The 23,349-nt window shown below is 39.1% G+C and overlaps 2 protein-coding genes across 3 annotated transcripts in view; both read right to left on the bottom strand.

Annotated features, from left to right (window-relative positions):
• Nucleotides 1-1,574: 1,574 nt before the first annotated feature.
• On the bottom strand, nt 1,575-11,728 carry angptl4 (angiopoietin-like 4). The gene is made up of 7 exons (XM_077517749.1): nt 11,128-11,728; nt 9,743-9,853; nt 9,440-9,503; nt 5,334-5,447; nt 5,155-5,250; nt 4,788-5,072; nt 1,575-3,132 (listed from the first exon to the last, which is right to left on the bottom strand). The coding sequence occupies exons 1-7, from the start codon at nt 11,611-11,613 to the stop codon at nt 2,945-2,947; spliced, it is 1,344 nt and encodes a 447-aa protein (XP_077373875.1). The 5' UTR covers nt 11,614-11,728; the 3' UTR covers nt 1,575-2,944.
• Nucleotides 11,670-23,349, bottom strand: part of LOC144016528 (uncharacterized) — a 106,207-nt gene continuing 94,527 nt past the window's right edge. For both annotated transcript variants that reach the window (XM_077517774.1, XM_077517765.1), the window contains exons 5-6: nt 16,362-16,417; nt 11,670-11,815 (exon numbers count right to left, since the gene is read on the bottom strand). In XM_077517774.1, coding sequence (XP_077373900.1) covers nt 11,679-11,815; nt 16,362-16,417 — 193 coding nt within the window. In that variant the 3' untranslated portion in view covers nt 11,670-11,678. The remainder of the gene's footprint in view (nt 11,816-16,361; nt 16,418-23,349) is intronic.

Genomic DNA, 23,349 nt, shown 5'->3' with positions numbered 1-23,349 from the left:
CATCTGTTCGGAAAATGCGGCGCTCGGCTCACGTCGCAGGTGTTTGTTCTTTTGTGGCGGGGGCGGTTACCGTGGCAACCTGTTGGTCATATGGGTGCTGATGGCGCCGGAGACGGAACTGCGGCTTGGGAGCTACAGCGGCGCGCTTTTATAGTCGCAATAAAAAGGTGATGAAACAAACGCGTAACTGTAGAATCACTGAATTAAATGCAAATAATTGCATTTTAAACATGAAATTCAAACTTTCAATGTTAAAAATAAAGCTTGTTGTTTTTGTTTTAAATAAGATGCAGTACATTTATTGAGTACAGTTCAGTTTTATTAAGTATATTTGCATTTAATCATTAAGAGATATTTTTTGGAAAAAAAATCACAAGAGTCTATAGTGTTTTTCACAAAACTGCCGTTGTAAAAAAAAAAGGGGCATGCATAAAAAATTACATTGTTATGACTTATTGATGTATTCAAGATTCTAATTATGCCACATAAATTATTCTAATTTGATTTTCTTTTGTTTAATATAAATACAGCACAGTTAGTTTTGCTGTTAGCATTAGCAGTACTGCTTTTAATGCCTATAAGGCATAGGGGCATACAAAATAATAATAATAAAAATAAAAAAAAACTGGATAGGCCTGATGCCGCTGAACATTTTGAGTGGTAGAAAGTGAAAAAATATTCACAACATAACTCAAGCATGATCAAATATATTTGAAGCTTACTCAAAGTGAAACCGAATCATGTTTCCCGAGCGCGGTGCTCTCTTAAGATTCTTTGGCCAAGTCCACTCAAATGCGATGCGTGACTAGGGCTGGGTATTGCCGCCAACCTCACGATACGATACGTATCACGATACAGGGGCCACGATACGATACATATTGCGATACATATGTATCCCACATAAGACACATTTTATTTCGTTTTTTTAAACAAAATATAGGAGGTGCACTGAGGCGCGTGACATGTCAAGTAAGTAAATAAATGTTGATATTCTTCCTCTGCTTTAATTTTTCTTAGCAAGACACAGCGTCCAATCACTGGTGAGCTATTTTTGCATTAATTGAAGGCAATTAACTTCAAAGACGCTGCTGGTTTTTATTTTTTCGGTACAATGCAAGCTGCAAAGGCAAATGTTAACTGCCTATTTAAAGTTAACAAGCAATATCGATTCTGACGCCTGCGTATCGATACGTGGATTGTAATGAGGCCCGCAACGATATATTGCCGTATCGATTTTTTGAGCACACCCCTATGCGTGACTGCACTTGGACCTGCCGGTTGAGCTGAGAGCACGCTGCCTTCCGATCAGCCGCTGCAAGAGCTGGCTTGATCCTTCGCTCCAAGCACGTAAACCTGATGAGTGATCAACAAGATTCAAGTTGACGCGTGGTGCTTACTTCACAGTTAATTAGCTGAAGTTGCGGGAAGGAATCAAGTACAAATGCTGGTATCGGTCTCGAGGAAAAAAAAAAAAAAAGTGTTATCAAACGTTTCTAAAATTGTCCTTAGTTGTGAACGTGAGTATAGGAACGCTTTAAGTGTTGTTTTGAAGAAATAAAACACAAACAGCATCATTGATTTCGACCATTTATTATTAAAGTCTCTTGAAAAAACACATCCAACCAGACGATATAAATTACAAATATATGATCATATTTCTTTTGACGGCATTTAAATAAGAAAAGGGAACAACAACACACGAGTAACAGTCCCATCAGACCACTGACATTATTCCTTGTTACATTTGTAGTACAACATTGCCAAAGAAGTCAATATGACTCAAAATTGTGCAAATCTCCACAAATAAAAAGAATGAAGAAAAATATATCATGTGACCGAATAGCTTGGAATGGTTTTCAATGTCGTTCTGTCGAGCTCATAAACGGGAGCCGACATGCGTCATTAAGAGTCAGTGTACAGTGATTTCAACTTTATATCGCGACCTTTCAACTCGAACATGTTGAGGGCGACCTTTTGTATAGCAAAGTCACATTTTGGTCCATATCACTGGCCATAAAAAGATTAAAAAAATATTCTTTCAGCATGATTGTGGCCAAAATAGTCATTTTCTTTTGACTGCATAATGAGGTTTTGAACATCAGTTCTCCTCGTGCAGGTGTCAAAATGAATGTTTTGTATTTTCTCAGGAAACACATTTTTTCTTATCATGACAATAGAACACTTTTCCCCTCGTACCTTCCCTTCTTATCAAAGATTTCGGGGCGCTGATAAGCGAGTACAGTCAGGCTTTTCCGTCCTGTCCCCCTCCATTTATTTTTTTTTGTTGCTTTTCTTGGACAGGTTGAGTCTGTCAAGTCAATTTTGGAAGTTCAGGTGAAATTGTGGTCTTGTCCAAAATTTGATAATTACAGAATTTGGCAAACTACCATTTTCAACCTTCAAGTCGTAAAAAAAAACCTTATTTGTAATTTGCAAATAATGGCCATGATCATGCCAAAAGGTCCAATTTGATGTAAACAGTACAGTACATTATTATTAAAAAAAAAAGAATATATATATCTATATTTTTTTTAAAGAGCTGTGAATAAAAATAAAAGGAAACAACGTGGAAAAAAAAATAAATAAATTTGCTTGCAACCCACAATGTTGACAAAAAAGTCGTTTTGGAAACTGGATTGCCGATTATGAGCCACCCAACGAGCGCGGACGAGTCTTGACTTGTTCGCAAATTCTGGCGGCCCACCGAACGCGTCGCGACTCGAATAAGGTGACGTCAACAACTTTCCCACTCAGCTAAATTTCCATCAATGAGTGCGTCCGCTTTCGCACGTCTATTCTGAGGGTCTTGGTTGAGGTACCGCGGTGACCGCTTGAACCAAGTTCTACCAAAAAGAAAGAATAGTCCGAAATCGACATCTTTCTCCCTCCCCCTCCTCTGTCTTGACTTTGCCCACCGGGTGTCTCTCGCTTTTAAACTAGCGTCTTAGCTCGACTTGCTGTCGATGACGACGGGGGCGATCATCATCGCGCTGGATTTGAGGGGATAGTAGCGCCCCCTCCAGGTCTTCCAGAAGATTCCCTGCTTCCTCTGGTGCCGCTGTTTGGGCGGCGGGCTCTGGAAGAATCGCCCGTTGAGGTTGGCCTGACCGCAGTTGCTGAACCACCAGCCGCCTGTGGCGCAAAAGAAGGGAAGTTGGTTAGATGAGGACTGAAAAGACATTGACGATTTGCAGCCATCATACTGGGCACAATATTCGGCCCCGGAAATTGGGAAGCTATAATTTTATTGTATTTTTTAATCATTGGGCCATTTTAGCCTGGACTGTTTGCATTGGCTGTCATCCTTAAATGTTTATATAATAGGACAAATAATGAAATGGAACCTACCCACAGCTATTTTGCTATAAAACTCCCATTTACAGTTTTGTGTAACATCACAAGGTGGCGCCAAAATTGATGGCTAATGTGAAATACATAAGTTGATGATGACCTTGAAACTGAAAAAACGAAATCTGCATCCCCCATTGAAATGAATGGAAATGCCACTAATCCGTGACAGCCTCACATAGTTTTCCTTGGCCACAAGGGGGCACAGTCAAATACAGAAATCCAAACACACAAAAAGAAGAGTTTTACAACTAAGTGACTAAATTCAAACCTAAAAAAATATTTTTTTAAATTCTAAGAAAGATTCAATGTAAATTTTCCACAAAAATGTGGGTGAAATTGAGAAAAAAACAAAACAAAATAATATTAAAATGTGTGTTCATATATCCATTGCTTAAACACTTCTAACTACCGTGACATCAATGCGAGTTTCTATAGCCCAGGGGTGTCCAAATGTTTTCATTTTCACATACAGAAAATCAGAAGGACGCAAGGGCCACATAATGTTAGGAAGAGAAATTGTGTTTAGTCCTAAAAATTGTACAAATAATTTATTTGTGCTTTTGCATATTTAGAAAAATGCTACAGTATATAAACCAATTTATTTGTAATATGGCAGTTAGGGTTATTATAGTTTTGGAATTTTTCATTTTAGTTAGTTTTTATTAGTTTTCAGGGTGGTTCTGTTAGTTTTTATTAGTTTTAGTTCTTTAATAAATGCTTAGTTTTAGTTTAGTTAGTTTCAGTATTAGTTTTAGTTTTAGTTTTTTTAAATGTGTATTACTTGTGCGCAATATTTAAAAAACACCATAGGTGCGACGTCATTATTCCAGTTCATATCAAAATAAATCTACTAAAAATCACATTTAAAATCATCCCCAAAGGCTCATGCATTATATTAATTACCAAAGACTAAAACAAAGGATGTTTGCTATAATTAGAGTTAGTTTTATTTTAGTTAGGTTTGTAAATAAACATAAAATCTAGTTTCAATTTTCTTTTTTAAAAAGCTTTTTCGTTTTTATTTTATTTCGTTAACGAAATAATTTTTTTCGTTAGTTTTAGTTAACTAAAATAACCTTTATTAATAGCACCTGTTTTTCGACACCTTCCCTTCTTACTTTGACCATCTCCAAACATTTTATTTTATTTTATTTGAACTGAGTCAAACGCCATTTTTAGCATATGTCGCGGGCCACTGAAAAATGGATGGCGGGCCGCAAATGGCCCGCGGGCCGTAGTTTGGAAACCCCTGCTCGAGCCCGTCTACAGTGTTTTGCATTGTGTGTTAGCATTAAGCTAGCAGACTTATATGCTAGCTAAATACACGTTTAATGTTAAAACTTGAACTTAGAGTGGCAATGAACCGCTTAAAGAAAAAATAAATCTGCGCTTGTAACTCAAGGCAAAAAAAAAGCAGCAACTTTCAAGCGTCTCACCCGAGAGATGTTTGGCGCAGTTGGTGTCCTTCTTGTGGTCGTTGTCGCGGTCGCGGGTGGAGAACGGCAGAGCGGAAGCGGCGTCGGAGCCCAGCGCGCGTTCCAGAGGACTGAAAGTTGCCACTTCCTGGATCTGGAGCGAGTACTGGGTCTCCTCTCCGCCCAGGTGGAAAGGCAGGCGGATGGACGCCGTGTCGTCCCCCCAGTCGGACAGCTTGATTTGGAGGACGTAGCCGCCCTTCTTGGCGATGGCGTAGATCTTTTCCAGGCCCAACCAGAACTCGCCTAAAGAAAAGAAGCAGAACGTCACATGGGATCGAATCCTCCAAGGGAATTTCACGTGACGAGCTGCGAAGTTCAACTTTACCTTCGAGGCTGCCAAAGCCTTTCTCGTAGGCGGACCACAGCTGGTCAAAATCAACGGAACCATCCTGGCGCTTTTGGACCACAGTCCATCCGCCATCTGGACAGACGGAACAACGGAAGTGCGTCATTCACCAGACTTTGATCGCATGTCGGACTTGAGCGGGCGTCCCATCCACTTACCGGCCGTCATCTCGCAGAAGACCCGGAAGGCTTCCATGTTGTCTGGCTGGATGGTGTAGAGCCCGCTGGTGGTCTCCCCTCGCAGGAAAAGCTCGTGGCAGTCAGATGCCATCTCTGGAGGAAGAGGAAAACATTCCCATATGATACTTCAGCATAAAATGTGCTTTTACACGTTAAGTGTCTCTATGAATGTATTTTTTGGCTTTCGACTTTATATTCAGCTATTTTCTGAATTCTAAAAAATATAAAAAATATATAAAAAATACCCCCCAAAATATAAAAAAGAAAATAATAATAATAATAATAATAATAATAATATTATTATTATTATCATCATCATTATTGTTGTTATTATAATATATATATATATATATATATATATATATATATATATATATATATACACACACACACACACATATATTAAAAGGAAGCCGTCCTTTAAGATTTTCATTTAAAAAAAATGTAATCATTATTTAAAAATACCCTAAATAAAAAAAAATAAAAAACAATATATATATATATATATATATATATATATATATATATATATTATAAGGAATTTAAGATTTTCATTTTGGATTTTTTTTTTAAATTATTTAAAAATACCCCAAATTAAAAAATATATATAAATTCTAAGGAAAAAAGCGGTTATCTAAGATTTTCATTTTGGATTTTTTTTATTTTATTATTATTTAAAAATACCCTAAATAAAAAATATATATAAATTATAAGGAAAAACGCAGTTATTTAAGATTCTCTTTTTTTTTTTTTTTTTTTCATTATTTAAAAATATCCTAATTAAGAATTATACAGAAGGGAAAAAAGCGGTAATTTTAAGATTTCCATTTTATTTTTATTTTTTCAGTATTTAAAAATACCCTACATAATAAAATAAATAAATTATAACAAAAATAGCTTTAATTGAAGATTTTCATTTTAGATTTGTTTTCATTATTTAAAAATACCCTAAATAATAATTATACATACATACACATATACATATATATATATATATATATATATATATATATGAAGGAAATAAGCGGTAACTTAAGATTTTCATTTTAGATTTCTTTTTTTATTATTATTTTTTGTAATTATGTACTCATAAGTAGGTCACTCCAAGTAATGTTTGCAAATAAGAGAATCATTGCAAGTCGTCTTATCTTGCCAGTGGAACATTTGCTCCCTGACCCAGCAACGACAACCGCTGTCGAGATTGTGTGAGAAATTCTCCCTTGGCTCCAAATACGACCTTTCTCCCAGTTCCCAAGCACGCTTCCCCAGTCACCACAAATCAGTTGGCGCTCTGCTTTCAATTCGTCAACCCCCACCCGAGGCAAAAGCCCCCGCTTGCTTCCCCACGTGCGAGGCGGCCTGCTGGTGACGTCGGCGTGCATGGTCGCTGCGTGGCCAAGACGTGCTCTGTGCATGCTTGGGGAGAAGAGGAAGGAGGGTGGGTGGGGGTCTCTGTTGTTTTTTCACTGGAGGAGCCTTTTGTGGCTGTCATGTGTATAATGAGGCACTCCATTAAAATCAATGGCTACAAATCCAATGATTATCTTTGCAATTTAATATTACTTGCCTTTTATATTTACATGTCTTAAAAAAATTCAGTGCTGACAAATTGATTTTATTTCTATTATAATGATTTTTATTTCTTTTTTTATATTAATTGATGTTTACTTAATTTCCTTATTTTACACTATACTTAATTGATGCTCATAATTTTGGCACTTTATCTCATCTCATCCCTGTTGTGAGATTCAAGTCATTTTTTAATATGTGCTTTTTTTTTTTTCTTTTTCCCCCCAACTAATTGCCAACTTCTCAGCCTCTTATGTTATTATATATGGCAGTGGTGGGCAAACTTATGATCAAGTGTCACATTTGATTTTTTTTTTTTTTAAAAGAGACAGATGAGATTCATAGATTAACTACATTGTTTTCTTGGTGTGATTTTTCTAAATGTTTTTAATTATTTATAATGAACCAACTTACCTGTTATTTAATTAGATAAATTAATTTTAAAAAAAATCAACCCAAAAAAATGAATAAGTGGATTTAAATGAACCACTTTTAAGAAAAAATAATTTTATTGTATTATTTAAATATATAGATCAGCCTTCTAGATCAGCATTATTATTTTTTTAAATAATTAACTAATTTTAGGGTTAAAAAAGATGAATACATGAATGCAACATATACAAGACTACTGATCATGTAAATAATCAGTGCCCCATACATTTGCCCATATATTTTATTTGAACTGTGATGCTCCAATTATTTATTTATTTTTAATTAAATTCATTTTATGGCCTTAGCAGTAAGTATTTTTACATATGAGCCAAGGATTAGCAACCTCAAATGTTATTTTTCTTGTCCACAATGACAATGAAAGTGATTTTAGTCGAAAATTGAGCATCATAATGAAAATCTCCTTCATCCTACTTGCGTTCATATCAAGTCGACCAGAAAGATTGATTTCCAGCCGATTCGAATATGAAGCGGAATCCTCGTTTGCATGCGCCGACCTTTAACCCAGAAGCGTGAACCCTTGGCCGGTTGTGGCCGCGTGCCGCTTCAGGGCAGGGGGTTCTCCTGAACTTTAGCACACTTCTTCGTCATTAAAATGAGAACGCCAGAGGAGTGGGTGGGTGTTGGAGAGGATGGAGGGGTGGGTGGGGGAGGTGGGGGGGTGGGTGTCTGACTCCCTGACAGAACTGGGGGAAAGGTCGCTCGCGCTTGAGGGATGCGCACGCTAGCAAGTGGGACGTCGCCAAGAACGTGCGGTGAGGATGTGTGCATAAAGTTCACAGACGCGTGTGCGGGCAAGCGCGAGAACAAAGTGTATTCCAGGAAACTCTTGCACGCAATAACAAACGATCAGCGGGAGTATAATCCGCTTTCGCGCCCGAGACTGAAGAACTTTCCCCCACTTGACATTTTGCCATAAACAAAGAAATACAGCACTGCAGTGTACAAAAACACAAGTTCGTAATAAGGGATGGGCGAGTACCCATGTCAGTTGATACCGGCTTTATATCAAGGTATTGGGTACTTCGGAATGATGTCGATAACAGGAACTAATACGTCAAGAAAAAAAAAAATGTCATCGGGTAAATCTTCGTGCCATTAGTTGGCGCTACATTACGGTCCGTTTGACACGTTGATGAATCATCAAGTACTTTAGAAAGACATATGTTCACAATTATGTGTCATTGAAATGTTATCGATAGTGGTATCAGTACTTAGTATCATACCAGTATTCAATCAAGAGTGAATACTTGTACTGGCATCAGTCTGAAAAAAGTGGTATCGAAAATCCCTAATAATCAGTGTAAATACTGTATGTACTGTGGTATTTGTGTGTTGGATGTGTCTTTAAGGGGCGTGGCCTAGTGAGTGACATCACGAGTCGGACTGCATGAGTTGGCTACAGCAGCTAAAAATATTCGTTGCTTAAAGAGTCACAATGCAGCGACACTGATGCTATTCGTTAGCCCGTCTATGGCGTTTTGCATTTTGTGTTAGCATTAAGCTAGCAGACTTTTGTAAGTAGTCGTTTATTATTTTTTTTCCCCGTTTTATGTTCAAACTTTAACTGCAATTTGCTGCCGCCATCTACTGTAGTATTCGTGAGTTGGGTGACTGTTTTCAAGGGGCGTGGCTTAACGAGTGTTGTCAAAAGCATTGACGGAATAATCTCAATGGGCAGCCAAATATCATATTAAATCAAACACAAAAATATTCCATTCACATCTGTGGCTGTGTGTATTTAAATGTTGTCCAAAAACGTCATTGTTCAATGTTGTAATAAATGAAAAAGGTCCGTTTTGCCTTGAATGTCACCACACAAACAAACCGGCCTCCCCTCGCCTAATCCTTTGCTGCTTTTGTCCAAATTGCGTCTGCCGAGTGTCGGAGTCAAGCTGCGCAAAAGAGCGTGTTCCACAAATTGATTGGCTTCCTTGATCGTAATTGCCAGTGATGTAAGCTTCTTTGGCGGCTTCGCTAAACAGATGGCCGGGCCACATTTGGCGTCAGATTGTGTGCACTTGATTTAAGAGCCGATTTCGGACACGCTTTTGGCTTTTACTTACCGACCGGCGAGTCGCGTTGCTCGGCTTCTGTGTTGGTGAACGATCTTTGTCTTGACTGTTGAATCTGGGAGGGGCGTAAATAAATACACGTTTTTGTTGTTGTTGTTGTTGTTTTTATGGTGATAACCACACATGTAACTTTCAATTGTTTATGTATTTTTTTTTAAGTTGCTAGAAGTTTCCAAACAAATTTTAAAATTAGCTGCAAGTTGCTATAGGTGCTTTCTCAGGGTAAAAGTTACTTAAACTGAAAAGTTTCTAAATTTAGCCATCAGTTTGCTAAACTGGCACGAAGGTGCTCACCTGACTTTGCAGGGTTCTAATGCGCACGTTCTGCTTGTCGAGCTTCTCCTGCTGTTGTCTCATCCGTGCCATCAGATCATCGATACGTCGGTTTTGAGCCTCCAGCATCATCTAAAAGGGGGGGAAAAAAACGCACACATTAATTCCAAAACTCATTGAAACAAAAGTGAAACTGGTGGTGATTATGTAATTTACCGAGAGAGCGCACACAGCCACACACTCTGCTTAGTAAAGTTACACTATCGGCTCATTCAGCCAGATTAAGAACATTTATAACCTGAAAGAAGTTTATATGTTCATACAGCGTGGAAAGACTATACTGCCTTTTGTTTCCACGCACGTACACGTACAGCACGTACCACACGTCCTTGCCTAGTGAGGCGCGACGCTGGAGACCCAACCCCCACTCCTCCTACTCCCACTAACTACACACATTCCTTGTCAAAATAAAAAAAAGAACTTGCGCATTACATATGAAACTGTGGCCACAAGATGGTAATGAATTTGTGGCCATGGCTAGCTAGTACCACCATTATACCAACCATTCCTGGACAGACGATTATGCAAATCGAGCGCACCTTCCCGGAGGACATCTGTGTTTGTTTGTTTTTTTTAGTGGAGGTGCGCTTCATTTGCTTCAACAGATGTCCCAAAGTTGTTCAAGGGAATGTTGTTTCACTTTAATGAGTATTTCATGCGCAGATTATTTTAAATTTACTTTCCATATCATGTCTGGGGATTTATAGCTTTTCTGACTTTACTGTTAGTGAAGCCTCTTCATATACAGTGCTTATTGCTTACTTTACTTACTTAAAAAAGATGTTTTAAGTCGTGAAAACTTCAGTGAAATTTGTTTTTCCTGAATCCGTCTCTTTTGAATAGATGGTAGAACATTTGTTTAGGCATACAGTCTTCCCTCGCTATAACGCGGTTCACTTTTCGCGGTCTCGCTGTATCGCGGATTATTTTTTTTAAGTGCAATTTTGCATTTTTTTTTTTTTTGCAGTAATATACCCATTTTCTAAAATTTATGAAGTTTTGAACATTATCAATGTTTGAACAAGAGAGAGATGTGAGAACATGTAAATGCCTCAATGAGAAAAGTGTCTAAATTGTGTGGTAGGGGATTTTAGAGCCTTAAAACATTTATAAGAATTGTAAAACATAAAGCTAACTACTTCGCGGATTTCATTTATTGCGGGTATTTTTTGGAACCTAACCCCAGCGGAAAACGAGGGAACACTGTATATTCCAATAAGACTAGATTGTTTTTATCTATGGTTTGTGTGCTGACAATGTGAAGCCTTTTGTGAGTCCTCTCTGAAAAGTGCTAAATGAACACAATTGACTTAGCAAGGTAATCCAAGCAGTAAAAGTCTTCTTACCTGGATGCTGTGAGCGTCTGTGCCGTTCTTGGCGTCGCCTTGCAGCGAGTTGTCCAGCCTCTCCTCCAGCCGGCTCAGCCGCTCGCTGACGGCCGCCCTCTCCTGCCGCATCTCGTCCGTCTTCTCCCTCAGCTCGGCCGTGACGTTGAGCAGCTGGCCCTCTCGGTCCTCCAGCCCCCGGGCGCGAGCCTTCAGGGCCTCGCCCTCGGCCCTCAGCCGCTGGCTCTCCTTGCCCAGCTCGCCCACGGTGCGGTTGTAGACCTTGATCTTGGTGAAGATGTCCCTCATCTGGACTTTGGTTTTGTCCACGTGCTCCTTGAGACCCTGGCCCAGCTGCAGGAGGCCGTGGGCGATGACGTTGACATCGTCCCAGGCTGCGTACTGCACACGTTTCTCCTTCTCCGCGCTCCCTTTCCTCTCAAATGGGAAACCGGTGGCCGTGATGAGCACCAGGCACAGGGTCAGAGTTGCTAGGGTGGTCTTCATTGTCTTCAGGTGTCTCTCTCCTCTTTCAGGTTGGAATGTTCGAGCTGTGGCTCCTGGCCGGTCAGTCAAAGCTCAGCTGTTATATACTTCCACAACCCTCGTGTCTTAAGCTGCAAGCGGCTCGCCATTGGCTCCCTCAGGAGAAGGGGGGGCGGGGGCCCTCGCTCAGATTTCTCTCCCTCCTCCACCTCTCTATTCATGTCTGAGGAGGAGGAACCACGATTATACACAACTATCAAACCTCTCGGGAGATATCGTGTACATTGGACATTGTACGTCATGTAACGCAACATGAGATTCCTTTGCCAGTATCGAAATCGACAGGGAAGGTCAGAGTTCATCACTCACTTGATGAGCAATCGTCTTTTATGGCTTTTTACAGGAGGCAACATTTAGAGTTGCGCACCTTCGGTGTAGTAGTACCACAGTGTGCCACAACAAGCCGGGCAGCACTGAGTCGCACTGGAAGCATTGCAGTATAATTAGAAGCATGAAGAAGCGGCAGAGAAGGTGCCAACAAAGCGCCAATAATAGATGTTGTTATCTCAGAGCAGAGAAAACAAACAGTATGCGTATTGTTGTTTACACTGTCACCCTACAGAAAGTTTTTCCTTTTTAGTTTAAAATAACTTTCAGTCTTCTTTTGGACCAATTCTAAATCCATCCGTTAGTGTAGTATAAGCTGCCTTCATGTGGTATTGTAATTATGGTAAGTGCACATATCGAGTAGAACATTGCACGTGAACGTCCCCGCATGTTGTATTTTCTACTGGACAACTGGGAATTTATTTTGATACCCGAGTTTTCGAGTTGAGAGAACTTTTCAAGTTTCAACAAAGCGGAGAGCGCAGAAGGATTCGTGAATGGCAAGAAATATTAAGGGCATTAACGTCCGCTAGCACAGCAGACTGTTTTAGAATCTACACATTTACGTAGCATACACAATTTTGTTATAACAACAAAATCACATGAAGAGAACTCGGTCGTAATTAACTCATTAGCTCCCAAAAACGTATAAATACGTCATATTTTAAATGTTTTAAGTGTCCCAAAGACATATTTATACGTTTTTTTTGTTTGTTTGTTTATGCCACAGCATAGAGAAGGCTTTTATGCAGTCTCTCTATTGCAGAAAATGATTGAGTGGCAGCAGAGTATAAGAGATCAACCAGGCTCTGTTAAAACTCCCACAGTTTTCCCACAGTTCTAAGCAGAATTGTGAAAAACGATGAAACTTAGCTATGTTCTATTGCTAATTGCTGCACAGTGGAAACGGATAGGAATTTACTTTTTTCCCTGATAATAGAAGAGACTCTAATCTCTCTTTTGGTATGTTCCATATTTTTATAGCAATAGAACATAATATTTCACAGGCCTTGAAAAATCAGTCAAAATCCAGGAAAACACATTTAAGTGAAAATGGTTGGGAGTGAATGAGTTAATACTTTACGAGTGGTAACGTCCATCTTTCCCATAGCACGTGAAGGCAGGCACGTTAGTAGCTGCTAGCTAGCGCTTAAGCTAACAGGGATTTTTCTATTTCGTCTCCCTTGCTAGGACGGCATTTGAGGCTAAAAGTGAGTAAACAGACGTTGATATACTGCCTGGATGGATTTATCTTTCGACTGACTGCTTAACAGTTGAATTTTAATCTCATTTGAACACAAAATGACAACAATGGAGTTAGCCCACTCTTGTTTGTAGTTTTTGTAAGGAAAAATTTGTTTGGAAATTCGAAAAAGTTTGATGTCAACCAGTGGACTGAAGAGTTGATTAGGGTGCGGGGCTCCCATTAATTACAACAACCACATTGAGTATAATGGTGAATACTATTTTGAATCATCTTTGTTTTTATTTGTTTCTATTCCAGTTCATACATGTCCGTGGAAGGAAACTGACATCAACATTCATCACATTATAGACAAAAAATAACAAATAAATCACAATTTTCTCAACCCCTCGTTAAAATCAGTATGTAAATTACATTCAGTTGTCATATACCAGTAAGACTACAGAGAATTTAAAATAAAACAATTTGAATTGGAAGCTTCAATGAATAAAAGCTGAAATGATATCATAGTTGAAGATCAACTTAAGAGAGACGAAAATGAATTTCACGTTAGATTATACAAACAAGGAAGGAAACTCATATTCAGTCATATTTTCAAATTACGACTATCAACAAAATGTTTTTTTTAATTAAAAAAAAAAAAGATTCAGATAAGTACGTTTTAAGGTTTGACTGATACTGTATTTTTTATGCCGATGCTGATTCTGACATTTGGCAAAATAAAATTCAGATAACGCATTAATCAGACGAATAATAATAATAATTAAAAAAAAAAACAGTATAATGAATGAAATAAAAAAATCGTCAAAAATTGCCCTTTTTTGCCAACTTTTAACAGAAGGAATGTTTGTCATTATCTTTGTCTTATATTGTAATGTGTTAAAAATGACAAATTTTAATTAAAGAGTTAATATCGGCAAAAAATGCGCCTGATAGGCAAGGCGGCTTCACTCTTATAGGCAATGTGCTTTTACACTTAAAGGAAAAATTATTTTAAATAAAAAATTGCAAGCAAATTACAAGCAAAATTGAGAAGTAAAAGGTAGTTTACTATGATTATTACAAAAACATACAATGCAAGAACATTATTTTGGCAAAACTGATAATAAAAATGCTCTAAAAGACATTCATTATACAGTTTTAAGTTGGATTCAAAATGATTTACACTTGGGCCTATCTTAATTTCTGTTGGCATCTTACTCCATTTGCGTGTAGCATAACATCTAAATGCTGATGCACCATGTTTGCGTTGAACTCTAGGCTCTATTAATTGACCCGTCTGCTGACCTCAGAACCCGACTGGGTTCATATTCGATTCGCATTTCTTTAACGTAGTCAAGACGTCAGCCATTCAGTGATTTATAGACCAGCAGCATCATTTTAAAATCTATTCTACAGCTGACTGATGACACCACATCGGGGACTAATGTACTTTATTCATGGACACTCGGCTGGGAGGCTGAACCAGTGTGAGAATTAGGGGAAAGTTCACAGCACAAAAAAAGGCCACATTACAACCTTCTTTTTTTTTTTTTTTTCTTTCTTTACAACCTACGCTGAAAGCTGTATGTAATGCAGGGCCGCACCACAAAGAACGAGCGGAGCGCCATTAACCCTCTCCGGTCTGCACTGCGATGCAGACAAAGTAGGTGAAAGGTAACTGCTGACTGCTGACAGCGCCCGGGGGGGGAAAGTCGGTGCAAGCAGAGGAATTATTGGGCCCTCGCTTACGTGTCTGGAATGTAACAAACATGCTTTATGCTCCCAAGCCTTGGCAAAGTGACTGTGGTTTTTCCGCCAGGGGAGCCAAAAGCTGCTGAGTTCCTGGTATTTATTAAAAAAAAAAAAAAAAAAACATCTTCTTGATGTTCTTCGTCATTTACAGGAAACAGTCGTTGTTAATAAGCACAATTGAGAAGATGTGTTGCAAGGAAATTAGCACTGACATTGTATTGTTTGAAAAATGAAAGAAGGAATATTCTTTTACAGCAACTCCCGACGCAGCAAAACGGCATTTTCATGTGAATTTAATACAAAAAAAATAATAATTCTGTGCTCACTGCTCACTAAAAGTAGGGATGTTCGATACCACTTTTTTTCAGACCGATACCGATACCAACTGCCGATACCAGTAGTACATTTTGACAAATAAAAAAAAAATCACAAATAGATATTTTTAAACAAATATATTTCCTTTAATTTTGACCAAAAAAAAAAAAAAACAGCACAGTCACTCTTCAATAGTCTTAACGCTCAAAATAAAACACAAAAATGCTCTTTTAGTTTAAGATTCACAATTCTGAAGTATTTCCAAACCGGTGGAGTTTTGGTGAAAAACTGCTGCAAGCTAGCGCCACTTACAGGCAAGGAGGACTCACTTCACGTCTTCCCCCTCTGCCATCGGTCGCTTGTACTCGTCTGCGTCACGAGTACTTGAAAAAAGGCTGGTATTGGCCCGATACCGATACCTGGTATCGGTACTCGCCCATCTGTAACTAAAAGCATCCAATGGTCACGAAAATTCAATTTTCGATCCAGCAAGCAGATCAAATTTGCGAAACGAGGCCATCATCAAGATAATGGTCATATGAATAGTGATTCATATGACCATTATCTTGATGATGGCCTCGTTATCACATATGGAAAGAAGACTATAAAATCCCTAATTATATAAAAAGTATCATCATGGATGAGGAGTCTACATTAAAAACCCAGTGATGGATGTGCACCTCAGAACAGCTGCTTAGTTAATTTCCCAAAAATGGCCGCTCCCATCGCAACCGGCGTGGTGACCTTTTACACAGATTCCAAGCGCGGAACATCTGTAAATCCCCTGCACCCTCCCTTCACTTTTCTTCGTCATTTAGCAGGAGATGGAGAGTGGGTGGAACATATGAACAAAGATGCGGGAAGAAAAGCAAACACTCGAACACATTAAATGTAACATTAATATACGTGATGTATGGTAGTTTTATACATTCCATTTTATTTTCATTCAGTATTAAACACGGAGCAAACTTGGATTTTTGTGGGCCTCCATTTCTGCCAACAGTGTTAAGTGTCCCCTTTAGTGATTATAATGACTATAATGCATCAAATAATAATTTTCAAAAACTATAAGAAGGGACTGGGGTTGAGTTACACAACATCAATCCAATAATTTTTCTCTACTACTTACCCTGCACATGGTCAGCTGACTTCAGGCAAAAGGCCGACGAGCCCCTGGACTGGTTGCTAGGGGAGACAGAAAACCAAGTTACACAACATTCCAAGTGGTAAAGCATTAAGTGCGATACGAAATATTAAGTAAGCCTAAAATCTGCAACAGTCAAGTGCAAGAAAAAAGAACATCAAAACATAAATCGCTAAAACATATAAAAACTGTTAAACTGAACAGAGGTACCTGAAACAAGGTGACAAAAATGTTAAATAATAAATAAATAAATAAATATTCCACCAACTCATTTACATAATATGTAACCAAATATAGCAATGAATAACCAAAAGAGTAAATTATTTTTTCCCTCAGTGGGCTGTTATGACTGTGAAACCATATTAGAATCACAAATGACAAATCATAAACATCAAAGGGAGACGGAACAGGAAGCCTGGCGGTTTGCTAGTTAGCGCCCTGAGTTTTTTTTAAATGGGAAAAACAATGTCTAATCTGTACATAGCAACACAGTGACATAGATACATTTTGAAGACTGCTTTTATATAAACTTTGAAACGAAAAGTGGTCTCATTTGATATAAAAATGCGACCTGTAACAAACCAAAAGTTTCTTAAAGGTTAAGGCAATTTGCAATGTCGGTATTTTGCAAAAGACACACAACTAACGCTGATGATTTGTTTTTGCGGGCCACATTAGATGACATGGTGGGCCGAATCTGGCCCCCGGTCCGCAAGTTTTGACACCTGTGACATTGGAAAAAGTGACCATATTAAACATTAGCTTGGCTTGCTGGCCATTTACACAGATCACATCCCGTGACAAAAAAAACTTCATGCTTGTTTTCTTCTATGAATGACCCACTAATCCTTGTCCATGACTCAGCATCAACTAATTCGGAATGAAAGGCAGCCTTGATTGGTGTTCTTTGCTCTAATTACAAGTCATCATTTCAATTGCGCAATTAGTCCAAAGTCAAATAATTTGTCTTCCACATTCAACTTGAAATTACCGACATTAAAAGTGGATGTGAATGATGTAACCTCAGACCGGGACGACGGTTCATCTCCCAGCAGGAAACGACCCGAAGCACGTAGCCAAGATGTCAAAGGACGACTTCGTCAATGTCCTCGAGCGACCCAGCCCGAGCTCATACATGAATCTCATCGTCAAACATCTGGGAAGGGAGAGCTGTAAATGGTCGTGCATCGACACTTCCCTTCCAAACCTGAAAGAGCAAACTGGGCAAAACTGATATCCACCATTTAGAATCAATGCTATACATTAAAAAAAAAAAAAAAAAGCAAGATAACAGCTCACAACTGTGCCGTGTGCATAGGCTTAAATGCTTTGGCAGTCAAATTTGATGGTAGTAACTTTTGCTCTGATCAACCGGAGCAGAAACATATTTGATCATCGTTAATGAAACAATTGCATTGCGAATTTAGTTGAAGTTACAAGGGCTTGATTGATTCTGAAGGCAGATTGGATTGACATGGCAACAGAAAGGCTGAAATCTATGGAAGCCCAGTCCCGCCAGTAAAAAAAAAAAAAAAAAAAAGAAAGAAAGAAAAAAAGAAAAAATTTTCTCCCGCCAGTAAAAAAAAAAAAAAAAAAAAAAAAAAAAAAAAAAAAAAAAGATTTTTACAATTTTTTTTATACACATTAGAACGCCAGTGTATGGAAGCCCATTCCCACCAGTAAAAATAAATAAATAAATAAAAAAGGGAGTTTTTTTTTTTCTCTCCCACCAGTAAAAAAATAAATAAATAAAAAATATATATATAAAAAAAGGGATTTTTTATTATTATTATTATTATTTTTTTTTATACACGTTAGAACGCCAGTGTATGGAAGCCCATTCCCGCCAGTAAAAAAAAAATAAACAATAAAAATGGGAGGGTTTTTCTCCCGCCCGCCAGTAAAAAAAAAACAAAAAAACAAAAAAACAAAAAAACAAAAACAAAACAAAAAAACCAATGGCGGTTTCTGACGGTGAACTTTTTTTTTTCCCCGGCGGGAACAAAAAAAATAAAAAATAAAAAAATAAATAAATAAAAAAACCTCCCCCTTTTTTTTTTTTTTTTTTTTTTTACTGGCGGGAATGGGCTTCCATAGAAATCTGATTGGACAAAAAAAAAAAATGCACCTGAGAAACAACAAAATAAAGGGGACAGACTGTTACAAATACATAATACAATTTTCTGAATCAATTATTAGAAATTAAATTGTAAAAGTGGGTCACTAATTCTAATAGTATTAAAGACGTTGACAGTAAGTCACAGATTTTGCTTTGTTTTCATGTTGGAACTGAGGGTGATGTGTAAAATTATGAGGAAAAAAATATTCATGGATTTAGAAAAAGGCTGGAATATAATGTGGTAAAGTTAAGTATCTTCTGGATGGACCTAAAATTACAATATACTTTATATTAATTAAATGAGTAAATAATGAATTATATTTTCATTGGAAAATCAGTTACTATCCATGATGTGGCTGAAGGAAAAAAAAAAAAAAAAAAAAAAGAGTTGCACTTTGAGGGCTTCTATAAAGCTCACTACTGCCGCCTAGTGGCATTAGACATGCACAAAACTGTCCCTATTGCCCAACCTCATCTTTATATTGAGAGCATACGTGGATATCAAGAAGATCAAATAAATGCTCAAACGCTCTCACGTGCTACTAGTATGCAATTGCACACTACTAGTGTGTGACTAGTAGGACATTTCTGGAAGATGAATGACATTTCCGGACACTAATAGGACAATTTTGGTGCACTACGAGGACAATTACGTTACTAGTGTGGCAATTCTGCTGTCCTATGAGTATGCACAAGTTGTACTACTACTAGTGTTCATAAATGTTATACGGTAGTGGAAGGCAGTGATTGAAAAAAAAAATGTTACAAGTAAGACACGATCTATTAGTGAGCCCTAGTTGTTGCACTAGCACACTAAATATCCTTACTTTGGAAGACAAATTGTGTAGTAGTATTTAAGATGGTACTGAAGCTATAAAGTATTTTGAATAAATGCTTACACTTTTTTCAGTAAGGAACTATGCAATTACAAGTTGACAAGTTGACAGCCACATGCTACTAGTGATTTTACCAGTTGAGACCTTTGCGTCTGCTCTTCACTAGTCGTAGCATGCAAATGTAGTTGTGTAGACAGTTGTTCTACTAGTGATTCTTAAATTGTGGTACACTGGCTCCCACTAGTGGTCTGCGAAAGGATAACTGAATTTGCTAAACTGTGCATATAATGTTACAGTGGCTTAAAGAGGAAGTCAACCCACCATTTTTTTTTTTTTTGACAAGAATATGTTCTATGCAGCCCCACTAGTCAAAATATGTTATTCCGGTTAATATTGCGTTAGTGGACTATAAGTTAAGCAGCAAAATCCAGCAATTTTTAATATCACAAGGCGGCCATTTTACCACTTGCTGTCGAGTGAAAATTATATCACAGTTGCTCAGGTCTCAGGTAACGACCAATCACAGTGCAGCTTCAGAAAACAAGTGAGCTGTGATTGGTCGTTGCCTGAGTCTTGAGCAACTGTGATGTCATCTTCAGTTGACAGCAAATGGCAAAATGGCTGCCCCCTGAGACGGATAAAAACGGCTCGATTTTGCTGCGTAACTCCTATTCAACAAATGTTATATTAATCAGAATGTCTTGTTTAGGCTAGTGAGGTCACATATAACATATTAATGTCAAAAAATGTCCAAGGTCGACTTCACTTAAAGTTAAAAACATGCTGTTTTTGTTGTTGTTTTTTTAAAATCCATCCTGTACTGCTTAAACCTGAAAGTTCGCCCTCATTGTTTCTTTCCTTCATTTTCAATTCCTGTCCAGCTCGTGGGCCAAATGAGCCTTGCAGCTGGCAGGATGCAGAAAAGCACACAATGTACAGATCGCGCATACATGGACTGTATAGACTGTGGTTGACCTCAGCAGCTGCGTGGGCTCGGAGTTGCTAACGGTGCATGAAATAGCGGAGTGCCCTCATTTGCAGCGTTTTGTAGTCATCCAAGACTGGAAAGGTTCGCCGTGTTTTAACATGCGTCGTTTATCTTCGGTATTCTCACTTAAGACAGAGTGCGTGCGTGTGAACTCGAGCGGGTCATTTGGAAAACGAGATATTTTAGGATGATTATATTCCCTGAGTGAGAAAGACGACGAGACTTTAACAAAGGTCAGGCGTGGATCCCATGCTTCAAATCACGCAAATGCATGTTTGTTATCTCAGGGGACACTTTACTCTGACCAACATGTCTCCAAGGTGCTGAGTTTATCCCCCTAAAGTTTGCAAAGGGCTCAGCAGCTCGAAGTCCCCAATTAGACCCCCCCATTTTTACTGTGGTTCCATGCCTGATTCCCATGAAATAATTGACCTCTATGGAAACTTTCAAGCAAGCAAGCCAAAGGGAGAATTGAACTCATCATAATGATACTAATGTGTTAACAATCCTTAATAGGCTCTTTTGGGAAACTATACGTGCTAATCCACTTTATGTCATTCATGCATTTGACACAGCACACTGGCTGTGTGAACTCTTAACCATCTGCTCAATTGGCTCATTAATCCTCTGATCCGGGTTAATCTCACCAATCCGAACGACTAATGACTGTAGAGTGGCCCCGCAAAGATAGATGAAATAATTTCCTCGTCCAATCGGGTGGTATCACCTTCAAGTTTGGGTCCTGTGCCAGATACCTGGTAGCTTGAGGGTTCTATGCAGGATCTTAGCTGTTCCCAGTATCGCACACTTCTGCATGGAGATGTCGGATGTCGTTCCTGGTATCTGCTTGAGGATTACTGGCCGCAGTGTTGCCTTGACGCTCCACATTTTCTCTCATTCTTCCTTCAGAAGGGGCTTGTCCATCTGGCTCCTTCTTCTTACTGGGCTTCATGCTGTCTGAGGTTTTTCACTCAGCATGCCATCTCTGGGGGCCATCTTGATATCTTCCTGGATAGGGCCCATGGTGTTCAGCAGTCCACAGGAAGCCTCTTTCCACTTTGTATACAGCCAAAGGATGCTGGATTTGGGGTAGAAACCTCCGTACATTGTAAGGACCTTTTTGTCTTGATATCAGCGGGTTGCACTGGATGGCTCAATTGGTAACAAGACTGAACACAGGGGACCAGGGTTCAAATCCCAGTCAGGGTGAACTGTACCATCTAAGCGGGTCCTTAGGCAAGACCCTTCATGCTATATGCCGTTGATGAGCAATGCAAATAATGTTAGAGTCATACCAGCTCGGACTTCGCCCACATCAACAAGGTCCGTATCAGGGGTGGCTCAATTGGAAAAAAAAACTGACTTGAACACTGGAGACCAGGGTTCAAATCCCAGTCAGGGCGAACAGTAAAATCTAGGTGGGTCTTTAGGCAAGACCCTTCATGTTATATGCCGTTGACGAGCAATGCAAATAATGTTAGAGTCATACCAGCTCGGACTTTGCCCACACCAACAAGGTCCATATCAGGGAACTCTGGTGAGAAATGGACACAGGAGCAAGACATTCCTGGAGGAAGGTGCTGATGGACTGCTACTACGGTAGTGATCCCAGTGAAAGGGGCTACGTGCAGAGAATTCTGGCGGCATGGATTCAAACATTAGCAATAGCAAGTTGCTATCACCGTTGGAGATAGAATAGATACAATGTGCACCGTCTGTGGTACAAAGATGCTACGGCAAGGGGGTTAACCAAGGGGCGTCCAAGCGCCACAAACAGAACAGCTGAGAAAGAAAGATCATGAAGTCCTAGGGGAAAGCTACCTCAAGTTTGCCAAGGCTAAAGAAAGAAGTACCATCAGAATCACGACCAAATGATATCCGAGACCAACCGGCTGAGCTATGCAGCGGTATCAGTTATCCTAGAGATGCTTGGCTATGAGACGAAGAACCGGAAGGATCATGGACCACCTCCATGGAAGAGAAGGCTCGAGGCAAAATTAAGGGTGACCCGGAGAGATGTTAGCTTCCTAACAGCGCAAAGAAAAGCCTTAAGAAATAACTGTCCAAGAAATACAGCATGACGTCCACAGATGAGGCACTTGAGACTCCCAAGCGAAGCCTCAAACATTAGCTACTGACCTGAGGTACACGAAAGACGTAGAAGCTAGCAGAATAATCACGATGTTCTCCAACAATCTAGCTAAGGTCTACTCTCAGTGGCAAGATAGTAAGATTGAAATAGAACGACCCATATACTTTATATATTAGTTAATCTGTCTGGGGTTAGTCCCAAGTCTGCCAGCATGTGAATGAGCAGCTGACAGTGCAGCCGTGTGCCGGGCCAGAGTTCACAACGTTTTGTTTTGCTGCTTTTCTCCACGGCGGCCGTCAACAGCCAAGCATGTGAGCCTCTCGTCCGCGTGCGCACCTGCTGTTGTTGTGCCGTGAACGAATTGTGGCGGAAGAGACATTTGGCATGCCATGCGCGCGGCAGGGGAGAGTGAGCCTTTTAAAAATAAATGCGCGTCTTGTTTTCGCGGCCTTCGCGCGATGAACTCGCCTTTTGCTCTTTGGCTCGCTTTTGAAGCAGCGCCGAGGCCGTGTTTGGCTGTTTGTGGCCGTCCGTCAAGCGTTTCTTCCTTTTTATGTTTATTTTTCCTCATTGCGGTACGTTGATCTTGCTCCCATGTGAGTGTCGTTTGATCATTCGGGATTTTTATGCACCTTTCATGTGTTTCCAGAGAGCTGGTGAATTAAAGTCCTGTGCTTCTGCAACAAGTCAAAATGCAAACAGGGCTGGAATATTTGAGTGGGGAATGATCTGATTTCACTTAATTGGTCCAAAAATGATTATACTAAAAATAATGTATCTCTGTTCATCTCTCTATGCCAGTGACATATAGTGCGAGGCCGAACAATTAAATGACCATTAATGACATGATAGAATGTACAATGAACCTGGGAAATTTTTGCTCTAAGTATTGTTTTAGTTTGTTCTGTAAACACAAGATGTACACTCTAAAAACAAAT

The sequence above is a fragment of the Festucalex cinctus genome, chromosome 1, assembly GCF_051991245.1.
Source record: "Festucalex cinctus isolate MCC-2025b chromosome 1, RoL_Fcin_1.0, whole genome shotgun sequence".
Lineage (NCBI taxonomy): Eukaryota > Metazoa > Chordata > Actinopteri > Syngnathiformes > Syngnathidae > Festucalex > Festucalex cinctus.
The sequence above is the reverse complement of the archived record's forward strand: the minus strand, read 5'-3'. Positions and strand labels throughout refer to the sequence as shown.